The sequence below is a fragment of the Rhinolophus sinicus genome, chromosome 6, assembly GCF_057876585.1.
Source record: "Rhinolophus sinicus isolate RSI-liver-muscle chromosome 6, RSI-T2T, whole genome shotgun sequence".
NCBI classification, from domain to species: domain Eukaryota; kingdom Metazoa; phylum Chordata; class Mammalia; order Chiroptera; family Rhinolophidae; genus Rhinolophus; species Rhinolophus sinicus.
This window is the reverse complement of record NC_142506.1, coordinates 51,308,017-51,320,595: the sequence shown is the minus strand read 5'-3', so window position 1 is coordinate 51,320,595 and position 12,579 is coordinate 51,308,017. Positions and strand designations below refer to the sequence as shown.

Here is a 12,579-nt window from a genome sequence, read left to right as displayed (position 1 = left end):
TGGGCTATTGACTTTTTCGGTCATGGACCCCTTCGACGATTTGATAGAATTTTGGACTTTGTCTCCAGAAAAGTGCACATAAACACACAAGTATCATTCAGCTTCAGGGAGGTATGTGACTCCTCTAAAGGCCGCGCATGGGTCCCAGGTGAGGAACACATGCCCTCACACATTGAAATGAGTTCTAGATAAAGATCTAAAGGTAAAATATAAAACAAAACCATAGAAAACAATAGTAAAATACAGAAGAATTTGTTTCACATATTCTTGGGCTAGGGAAGGCCTTTCTAAGTGTGCCATCAAATCCAGAAGTCACAAAGAAAAAGGCTGACAGATTTGACTTAATATAAGCTTTTAAATTCTCTAAAAGGTTTATCCAGTGGTGAAGTTCTATAACTTTATGAATATTCTATGACTATGTTAATTAAGGAGAGCACTGTTTGCGAAGTAGAAAATCTCTGTGCAACATAAACTGTTCTCTTACCTCCAGTGACAATCACATTTGCTTTTATACAGTAACAAAAAGTGTTTGCTCCTCGTGGCATGGAAAATTCTCTGACAGGCCTGGGAAACACAAATTTGAAGTAAACCTTATATATTTTTCTTTATGAAGCTAATTACAATTTATAAATACATTATATTCAATAGGCTCATTTCTCATTGGTTATAAATCCATTTACCCACAGAAAATATAAGTGATTATTAAATCCTCACTGACCTGCAGAATCCATATTATTTACTCCATATTGTGGTGATATTAGCACAGTACTTTGTATTGTTTCTACTTAAGAAAAAAATTCCAGGCTCCACCTTTGTTTTGCGCTTGTGCTGGGACTAAGGATGGGCGGAGATACATCATGTTTTAATCCAGAAAGGACACTGGGTGGCTAAGTGAGTCCATTTGGTAGCACATATGCCAGGAACACATTTGGACACTTCCTCCTCTCTCACCACCCACATCCAGCTTTCTATCAAGTCCTGTTGATTTTGCCTCTAAAAAATACCTGAACTCTCACTTCTTCCCATTCCCACCTCAGTATCTTGGTTCAACCCTCCATCCTCTCTCGCCAGAACAACTGTAATAAACTGCTAACTTCTCAGTTCCCACTATAGCCCATTCTTTCCCCTTTCCTACCCAAGTCATGCTACAGTCAGCGTGATCTGTGTAAAATGTGAGTTAGATCCTGTCACTCTCGCCAGTGGCTTCCCGAAGCTCTAAGATGAGCCAGGTTCCTCCATCTGGCTGACCTGACCCAGGCCATCCTTGTCACCTTGCTGGGCTCAGCGCTTTCCCCCCTCGTCCCCCACTTCATGATCCAGCCACGCTGCTCTCAGCAGCCTCCTCTCTGGCTGCACGTTGCTCTTTCCTCCTCAAGAGCTTCTGCAGGAGCCAAAGATGTTCTTCTCCCAGAGCCTAACCACATAAACACCCGTTTTCCTACAGCTGTCAGCTTAATATTACTCTCTCATTAAAAGGCCTTTGCTGAATTCCACCCCCCCACACACACAACAACTAAAAATGTCTTTTGTATTATTTTTATCTCCTAGTACCATGTTATTTTCTCTTAAGGAATAAAGCATATCTATTGTAAAATTTTAGTACATATGTTGGCCCATGTCGTCTATTCTGTAATAAAATGTAGATACCATGGGACTTTGACTATAGAAGGCTCCCAATAAATATTTGAACACCCTGAAGGGACAAATACCTAGTTGACAATACCATTTTCCAGAGTCACACAGATCAGAAATGTATTGATTCTTGGAAGTTACTTCTGGATTTCTTCCCTGGGACTCTTGATATAATAGCACTTTTGAAAAAGAAACATTTTAAAATAATTTCTTCAAACTATGAAAAAAAAACCCCAAACAAACAAACAAAAACACTTTACTGTCAAAAGACCCTGCCTGAAGTACAGCAGACTTCATCTCAGTTTTCTTTCCTGTTGTTAAACACGTGCAAGCTCTCATCCAGAGAGGGAAGCCGGGTCATCAGATGGAAGGTCAAGAGGGGACTCCATGGGGACACAAGTTACATGATTGGGGTTGTGAAGGCATTCCAGGGGGAACGTGTGCTTGCTAAAGAACAAGGGCCATTGAGCAAGCAGTGTGTCCTTGTGTCTTTTCTCCCCTTGGTCCTGGAGGGAGTTGTTGGGAGTGAGATCAGCGGACAAGGAAGAAAGCATTTTTAGTTTCTCCTTGATGATGTGAAGTAAGATATTTCAGGGTACCTCAGGTAAAGGCATCTTTTTCAAAGTGGTCCTCCCTCTGTATTATCAGGTGTCATTCCAAAAGAGCAATAGAGAATGCCATGGAAAACTCTAGGTTAGGAGTTGGCAAACCTTTGCTTTAAGGAACCAGATAATAAATATTTTAGACTTTCCCATCCAGTGTCTGTTGTCACAGTCACTCAGCTCTGTTGTTGTAGCATGAAAACAGCTGTAAATAATACATAAATGAGAAAGCATGGCTGTGTTCCCATACTACTTTATGAGCAAAAAATTGGAATTTCATATACTTTTTATAGGTCATGATATGTTATTTTTCTTTTGATTTTTTTCAACCATTTAAAAATGTAAAAGCTATTCTTAGTTTGCAGATGTTACAAAAACAGATGGCCTGCTGGATTTGGCTGCTGGGGTTTTCTGTCTCCTGTTCCAGATGCAGAAACACGAAGCCCAAAGCAATACAGGCCTATAGTTGCTCCACTGTTGTCCTCAATATTCAAATTGTATTTTTCTTTAAAATGCTTTTCAGTATCTTCATTAAGGAAACAAAAAGAGGCACTTACATTTATTGAGCACTCTGTGCCCGAAATTAAGTCAGGCACTTTCTGTGCATTAACTTAGGTCAATTTCAGAAGACTACAAGGTTCCCTCCCACTTAAAGACGATAAAATTGAGGCTGAGAAGCGCTAAATGCTAATATGTTCAATGGTCATAAAACTAGTGCTAGGACAAAACCCAGTTCTGTCTGGATCCAGAACAGCCCTACTGAGCGGCACTATACCCTTTCCGATATAATAATCTGCCTCTGAGTTGGGAAACCGATAAAAAGCAATGCCCAGTAGTTATCAGCTCATTTCTTCAAAATTGTCAAGCTCTCGAAGGGTTCAAGGTTCAAACAGGCCAACAGGCTTTACGTGGCATAATTAATTGCGGGTGCTCGTTTTCTTGCTGGTACAAAACTCTGTGTGTGCAATTATCATACAAAATGATAACCAGAATAATCATCATTTTTGAAATAGAAATTTTCAGAGATAAGTATTTTTTCCAGCCTTTTCAGGAGCTGTGCTGGCTCCCATTTTAACAGCTGGCTGGTTACATATTACTATAAACGAAGTTTCATCTGGTTCAGCTGCAGACTCATTCTAGGAAATGAACTAGGAATATGCTGAATCTAGGGATGGAGTGGACCCGACTCGCCTCCTACTCAGATAATTCTCCAATGGCACTGGTGGTTCAGGAAAACATGATCACACTGAATCACTGAGAACTCACTTTAGCTTCTAGATTTACAAGGACATTGGCCCAAGGAAGTGGTTGAAAAGCTTAGTCAGAATCTGACTGAATAGATCAATGACCACCCTTTGCTGAGGCGGCCTGAGTGTTTTTATTTTACAGTTTCCTGACTCCCTTGGACTGAATGTATCATCAGCCAAATTCCAGGAGATATGGAAGCTCAAAATTGGGCTCAAAGACAAACTCCTGACAATTGCAGAACCGATGCTTTTCAGAGCCAAGCAGAAAGTCCGGGCTAGTTGAAAAAATAAATCCTTCTAAATAATCGAAGTGTTCACAACTACTAAGTACCAAATCTATGGAACACTATGGAGAGTAGGAATTTAAATTCCCTGCATACTATTACATAAATTAAAAATACACACAAGCATATATTTTGAAGGAAACATATGAACAAAAGGATATATTAAACCCAATACAATGCTTGCCTGTAAGTGTGTGTGTGTGTGTGTGTGAAAATGGAATGGGATACAAGGGTTAAAAGGATTAAAATAAGAGTGTGAGAGAGTAACGAATGCATTCTGCTCCTGAAGTTACTCCACCAAAATACAAACAAACAAACAAACAAACAAAAACATTAGATTTGCCTAGAATCATGATAGTTGAAGGGCATATTTTCCCTGACAAAAAGGTTATCCAATCTGAATGAGATACAAAAGATTACTACCTCACTTAAAACCACTTAATTAGCAGATCCTAATGTTTGGAAAAAGGTATATTGGCCCTACAACTTGTTCCCAAAGGAAAAGATTCGTGCCTTTCCTTTTCTCCAGTATTGGAGTATTTATTATGACTATGAATTTTGACAGCATATGGAAATCAAAGTACTTTAAAAATCCATTCTTTATGAAAGAACTTAAATGTCTATAATAAATAATCATACTTTCAGTTGTTACAGCGTTCTACAATTTTCAAACACTTTCACCCATCTCAGCTGATTTGAGCAGCACAAAAATCCTGTGAGTTAAGAAAGTTGGTATTATATTATTTCCCATTCATAAATGAGATTATTTTGGTTCAGATAAGGAACTTGCCCAAAACCACTTGGATGATAAATAGGAGGCTGAAATGACTCATTTGCTCCCTCACACACTTATTCCTTCACTTATATTCCCTCTGTCTTCGTAAATAGCACAGCCATGCAAACGGGCCTCAACCAGAAACCAGGCACCTCGTCCTGCTCTAACGCTTCCCCTAGACATTTGCGTGATTTGTTCTTCACCTCATCAGACCTCAGCTCAAATGTTACCTCCTTAGAGCAGAATCTTGTGACTGTCCCATCAGAGCTACTGCCTCGCATCACTCTCCGTCCCATAACTTGACTGCACTTCCATGGCATACTTATATTGTGTGTTTGATTATTTGTTTATTATATGTCTCTCCTACTAGAATATGAGCTCCAGGAGAGGAGAGAGTTAATCTCTTTTATATATAACCTTGTAACACTTCTTAGAACACGTTTTGGTCTATAATAGGCACACAATAAATAGTGTTGAGAACGAAAAATGAAACTTAGATTCCTCTTTCCTTTATTGCTCTCATCCAGTAGGTCACCAGTTCTTCTAAATTATATAAGCATCTGTTCTCTCTCCATCCTTACTTCCACTGGTTAAGCTAAAACTTCCAACACTTCTTTTCTAAACGAGTACCATATATTCCCAAGTGGTCTCCCTCTCTTCAGTTTACCTTTTCCCTCTTCATTCGACACCTGGCTGCTAAGGTGATCTGTCAAAGCACATACTTTACCACTCTCCTATCTAAAGCATTCAAAGGCTTACTGTAGCTTGCAGCTGAAAATGTGAACGCTTTAGTGTGGCATGCAGGCCTTTGCATGTTCGGTGCATCCAGCCTCATCTTTCCCAGCTCTTCTCCCTTTCTGTACTCCAATCACATGGCCCCACTTACAGTTTCTAGTACTCACTATCTTCTTTTCCACTTCCTTCCCTTTGTAAATGCCATTTCTTTAATGTGACTATTTATCCACTCCACTCCCACTCAGTTACGTTTTTCCTATGCTGTAGTGTGATGGTACATGATTAACATTCAGCCGGGGCCAGGGAAGTGGGGGTGCGAAGTGTCACTGGCTTATAGCATTTGCTGTTTTCCATGGTGCATATAGTCCTACCATGGCTGATCTCAAACTAGCAATGTGACATCTCTGAACACGTAGTTGGGAAGAGACATACAGTTGCACATCTTTATATAGTATTTCTATGTTCTCGAGGACATAAAACCCTCAAACACATAGGTAATAGTAAAATGTAGTAAAATAAATAGGAAGTGACGAGTTTTAAGTATTTATTGCCTTTGTTTTTAATGTAATTGAATTGTGAGCTTATGTAATTTACTTTTTAATGATGGCAGTGTTTAAACAAGTTTGACAAATTCCTGAAATCTTAGCAGTCAGCTCTCATGAGCTGACAGGAGCTGGCTCCAGCATTCTACTGATTTTCTGTTTGTATTTCTTGTCTTCCACTTAGATCTTAAACACTTGAAGACAAGGGTCATAACTTAAACATATTTGTATCATCCCCAGTGCTTAACACATAGTGAGTTAGTAAGTATTTGTTGAATAATTGATACACTTCTGGATTAAAGGCTGAACTACATGACCTGTATAGCTTTCTGGTTGCCATATTGACTGTTAGAATTACCCTGGTAAGTGTACTGGAAATAGTTGTGCTGCTAAAAATATGATTGTACATTTTTGCATCCTGGAGATGACAATCCTTTTTCTGGCTGTTGAGTAGAATATATATCTTCTATAGGACCACAAGGGCATATTATATTTGCATATGCTTTCTCAGTGTTTCTTTATGGTTATAAATGTAATAAAAATATAAATCATGAATTGCCAACATCGTCTAAGATCAAATTAAAAGTAAAGTTGCATCTATTTCTTAGTTAAATATTTCAGAAATGCACTTTAAAGGGCCAGACTGTAATTACTAGCAGTTAATTATTTTACAGAAACTAAGTGAAACTGCAATTAATTATGCCATACAAATGATATTTGTGAAATCAGATCTGGTGTTAAGAAATGAAATTGTTTTTAAATTGCCATAAAAAAGTTTTTAATTCATTTCTTAGTGCAATTTGTTACACGCTAAGAGAAACGTTTTCATCTTTTTCTAAATAAGGGAAAAATATGTGTCCATTGTTAGGACTGAGTGCTGACTTCCAAATGCTTTACATGCCAAACTGGAAACTGGAAGTCTCAAGCATTTTTAAAAGACAGCTTTATTGAGGTATAATTTATAGACAATAAAATTCACTCATTTGCAAGTATGTAATTCGATTATTTTTAGTAAACTTACAGGGTTGGATAGCAATCACCCCAATTAGCTTTAGAACATTTTCATCACTCCAGAAAGTTCCCTTTGCCCACTGGGTCCCCTGCTCCCACCAGCACTCCTAGGCATCCACTGATCTACTTTCTGTCTCTATGAATTTGCCTTTTCTGGACTTTTTAGACAAATGGAATCATTCAATATGCAGTCTTTGGTGTCTGGCTTCTGCCACTTAGCATAAGGTTTTTGAGGTTTACCCACATCTGTGACATATATCTTAATGAATTTTTAAAACTGAAAATTAAAATATAATAGCTGTTTAATAGTTACTATATATTAATATACTATCACCACATAGTAAGATAACTATTAACATGTAGTTGCTATATATTAATAGTTATTAATTAATGTTTAACCATGCTATTCAAAGTCAGCTGTCTATAAGAAAGCCCAGCTTGTGTAGTTCTTACACATGGAACGTGATGAATGTACTGCAGACACTCAGCACAGTTGACCTGTAAGAATGGTTTTTAAAGTATATAGATTTAAAAAGTATATAGTTTTACCAACAGAACTATATTTGGAAAATATAGCTATAGATATACCTGTATTGATTTATTCCAATAGATTATATTATATAGCCACAAACAAATGAGCAAAATTGCCACTAGAAGGACCCATCATGCTAAGATTTGCACAAATAACTTCAAGTTCCTTCCGAAAATCTAATTAATTTGTCCAATAAATGGAATAATTAACATCTGATTTTTCTAAAAACCAGTTTGAATGCTTTGAGGCTGCCATGGGCTTATCAATTATAAAAAGCCTGAAAGTCACAGAATATTCATGGATATAAACTATTGTACTTACAAATTATCCTCAAGTCTCTTCAAAGAGTCCAAAACTAGTGAATGAACACTGTCTAAGGAGCAGGATCCAAAGCAATTTAGGGCTGAAATATATCTAATTTTCATAACCCAGTCATTATGTAGTTTCCTTTTAATACTAGGAATTAAAGAAAAAAGAGGGGGTTATATTAGACATACAAACACATCATGTTGAGTGTCAATTTGGCATTTCATTTTGACTTTAACAAATTGCAACCAAACTGGGGTAAAGCCTGCATATATAATACCATCCTATACATTATACCCAGTTTAACTGTGTAATTAACTCTTCATGACCTAGCTTATTTAGAAAAAATAAAAGATTGTCATCAAATTTTGAGCTATAATTTCAGAATTAAAGAATAATATCGAAGAATCTCAGTCCAATATTGGCACTGTTTTCCTCTCTTTACTGGAAAAAACTTCTGGTCATCCAAATGAAGGACCATTTCATATTGTTTTATATCTTTTACGATATTGTATTTTATTATGATATTATATTTCTGTGAATTCTTTCAAAATTGAAGGACCGGGAGATTTATAATCCCAGATCACTGTTGAAGCTGGATCTAGGACAGCTGTCATATTCCCTGTCACAGGCTTGTTCATCAGTAAACAGGACATTTGAGGGAGAGGCTTGGCTTTAGAGGCCAAAACTTCTGCTGTAAAAATTCCTGTGTTAACCTGGAAAAAACCGTCTTCATGATGTTATATCCTCATTGTGTGTTTGTATCCTCGTTAACAACCATTTATTGAGCACTTATTGTATCCCAGATACCAAGGAAATAAAGATGATTAAGGTAAAAATATTGTCTCAAAGTTCCTTAGAGTCTAGCTGAGGAATAGACATGTTTATTCTCAAGGCAGCAAAGTTTGACAATATGGTATTGAACACAGCAGAAAGGGAGATTTCTTTTTACATGCCAGCCTGTGTTACATTTTGAACTCTGGACGCCGGCTATGTCTTTCTTTCATTTGTACAGTGTTTTGCATACCAGTGTTTGCTACCCACACTCCCACCCCCGCCCATTCAATATGAATGAATTGTGTGGATATCAACTGCAGGAAAACTTTAATGATGGCTCCAGAATTTAATGATCGCTTTGGCCTTAATACTTTTCATTCTATTTGGCTTGAAGATCTCTTGGTGTAACAAAATGCCTCAACACTCTACCTATATATACGCTTCAATACTGAACAATTAAATCACATACATGGTCATCCACATGATTAAATCATGTACATGCAAAGAATCACCCAAAAGAACCAATGTGAATTAGTACTCATTTAACTGGACTCAGATTCCTCAAATTCCTCGGATCCTCCATCCTATTTCTAACATATTTAATCAAAACAGGGATGGAAAACAGGCCCTGACATTCTGACAGGTTTTCTGACATATCAGTAAAGAGAAGATTCATGTCTCAGAGTCTATTCTAAGAACCTATCATAACTGGAATGAAATGCTTGATAGTATATAGAGCAGTTCCCCACCAGAGTCTAATGCTATGGTGGAACTAAATAATAGTGCTCATGTATAAATGGTGGAAAATGGAGCCAGATACTTAATTACTGTGTTGTTCTTCGGGTTCCAGCGGTGGGCTGGTTCCATTGTAGTAACAGTTGTAATGAGCTTTTACTTGCATATTCTAACTCTGAGATGAAACATTTGCCACATTAATAACAAAGTATAATCCCGAATTTTGAAGCTTTTATTTTCTTACCTTTGGGATAGTATGTGTTATATTAATAACAAAGTACAATCCTATATATTTGTTTTTTCTTATCTTAAAATTTTCATTTTAAAAATTTAGAAAGTAGAAAAACATAAAGAAGAAAATAAAAATCATCTCTTTGATGTCCCATGGAGAATCATTGTTAATATTTTGGGATATATACATTTAATATTTTTCTAAGTAGAAATACACATACACACACGTATACATCTATGTGTTTTTCTACAAAAATGGATTCATACATACATAAAAAATTAAAAGTTGTTTTACTTAACACTATACATGAACATTGTCCATATTACTAAATATTTTCCAAAACATAATTTCATGGGGGTGCATGGCATTCTCTAATTCTATGGTTTATTGAATGCCTTTGATACCTTAAATATCTTTTAGCTATATTATAAAATATGTGTGTATGTTTTACATATAAATGTATTATACATATGGACATTTATAAAATACGTAAATATATATTTACATTACATTACATTTTATTATAGTCTACATTTATATAATATCTAAATTATTTAAATTATTAATCATTTAAATTAATAATTCCCCTATTATTGGACACTAGATATTAATATTTTACTCTTAGAAATAACCCCATGAGAGATTTCCGGTCAAGATGGCAAGGTAGGTAAATGCTGTGCTGGTCTCCTCTCGTGACCACATCAAAATCACAACTAAACTACAGAACAACCATCACTGAGAATCACCTGAAATCTAGCTGAGCCAAAGCCCTACAACTATGGACATAAAGCAGTCACCTCAAGACTAGTAGGAGGGGTGGGATGCGGAAAATAGATTTTTATTGTCAGCAGCACTTAAAATAGGAATTTCAGTTGCTAATTTTCCTGTCTGTCTTCCCTATTATATTGGAAGTTCCCTGATGTAAGAGATATTTCTTGTTCAGTTTTGTGTTTCAAATCTTTATCATGGGGTCTGGCACATTGTTTTCACTATATAAAAACTTGAAAAAATGTCTGTATTAAAACAATTGAACTGCCCATGTCATACTCTTACCTTTTGAAGTTCTTTGACTCTAAGACCTGACTTTGTGATTTTCTTTTGGATTTTGCCTGCCTCAGGCCAAAGTCATCACTATTTACTGTGTATTTGTTCACAAAACCGCCGTCATCCCCCAAGAGGATGTCATCTCGGCAGAACTGGTTGGACAGGGACACGACACACACACACAGGAGGCAGTGATCCATAGGCTTTATGACAAAATAGTTTTCCTAGAAATGGAACAATGCTTTTAGTACATTATTATTACATTGCTCTATTATTACATTGCTCTAAATGTGAAATTATATATGTTCCCTGTTACTTAATTAAAGTTTTACTTCTGATGTTTCTCATTTTAGAGACTCCCACAGTGTTAAAGGGGCTTGGAAAGAAAACAAAGTTAACCAAGTAAATGTTAGTGAACACTCACTGTGAGCCCAGCATTGTGTTTTGGGGTATTTTGTGGGGAAAAGGGTGAGGTCCCTCCCTCCCTCTGGCTCAGTAGTGATGCGATTTTCTGACATAATACTGTGAGTGTCTCCGTCTTGGATTTGTAAGGCAGTATTAACAGGAAGCAGAATTAAAAGAGGGCAAGCCTCAGAGACTCAGCTTTCTCAGGAAAATAGGGACAAGTTCATCAGCGGAAAAGGAAAGGGCCAGAAAGAATAATGGAATTTTGGAATACATGTCAGGAATGGGCAGTGAGTTGACAAGCATAAGAAAGAGATTGACAGAAGCCACTGAGCACTCAGGTCCGTCTGCAGACCTTGAATTTAGAGCAATGCCAAGCAGTGTGGCTTTGTGTGTTCCCCTCAGGGCTCAGCCTCTGTGCAGGAGCACAGAATGGGGCTATAGCATCGATCAGGATGAGAGTTTGGAAGGTAGAGATACAGGGTGAGGAAGATTTCTGCCCAGATGACCATCCTGAGTGGGTGCAGGTGGGAAAGGAAAGAGAGAAGAGGGATGGGGACTCAAGTGTGGAAGAGGATGCTTTCAAGGAACTAGAGGCTTCCATGGGATTGAAAGAAAGTGAAAACAGGAGAGAGCTGAAATAAGAAGAAATTGCAATCAAATGACAGGACATGAGACAGGGACACATCATATAATAAAGTACATTAAGCAACCAGCTGCCTTTTTAAAAATCATCGTGCCATCCCTACTTGGTTACAACATTGTGGATAAGCATTAGAAGCTGTTTTTCACCATGACTACGGGCAAGTGTGGCACGAAGGAAGGTTATAGTATTTCTTAATCCTCCGTGTCCTTCAAATCAGCCTGCTTCCTGCGGGCATTTTTTTTTTTATAACCTCCCCCCTCCTTGAGCCCCTATTGCACTTGTTCCATTTTACCGTATAATTTACTGCACTGTTACATTTTTTCATGAGATCCTTCAAGACTGAATGGTTTGCACGTAGGGAACATGTTCATTACTTCTATGTATCTGCAAATGCTCAGTAAATATTGTGAACCGGTTAAGTGGCAACATTTCAGCCACCAAAAGGGTTAACATTCACATCTGCCCCACTAGATTTCTTTTTACCAGAATTAGGCATTTGATTTTAGTAATTTTCTTACCAAAAGAAGGAGGAGTGGATAGAAAAGCTTTGAACGTGATAGCATGAGTGTAAGTAGAATGTTAATACTTGGATTTAGAGAAAACTATCAAAGAACGGAATTAGCCTCTCTCTCAAAAACAAAACAAAACAAAACAAAACCAAAACCTAAACAATACCCTCAAATTAAATACACAGCAAATGGAAAGAATGTTCCCTTTTTACTACACTCATAGAATGCTAATGCAGAACTTGATTATTTAAACACTCTCATTTCACCTGTAATAGAGAAAGGGCATTGCTAGTATCCTACCCGTATGGAAAAGACAATCTCACTTCTTTAAGTATTTCTCTTGGCACAGTTACCTGGCTGCTCCCTTGAGCTTTATAATCCCAGACAATAATGGTCCTTTCCGTAGTGGCAACAATTCGTTTCAGCTGTGAGAGGTAATCACATCCTGTAATCCAGGAGGTATCCTGATAGAAAAGCACAGAATTGGGGGCGGGGGACGGCATTTATTGTGTTTATTTCATCAATGGTGACCGAGGCTAAAGAGTAGGTTAGTTACATTAAAAGC

General features: G+C 37.2%; 1 protein-coding gene across 1 annotated transcript in view; it reads right to left on the bottom strand.

Annotated features, from left to right (window-relative positions):
- Positions 1-12,579, bottom strand: part of WDR64 (WD repeat domain 64) — an 87,445-nt gene that overhangs the window by 59,712 nt on the left and 15,154 nt on the right. Inside the window, exons 6-9 of the mRNA XM_074316790.2 lie at positions 12,368-12,478; positions 10,464-10,678; positions 7,682-7,816; positions 485-564 (exon numbers count right to left, since the gene is read on the bottom strand). Of these exons, the coding sequence (XP_074172891.2) occupies positions 485-564; positions 7,682-7,816; positions 10,464-10,678; positions 12,368-12,478 (541 nt within the window). The remainder of the gene's footprint in view (positions 1-484; positions 565-7,681; positions 7,817-10,463; positions 10,679-12,367; positions 12,479-12,579) is intronic.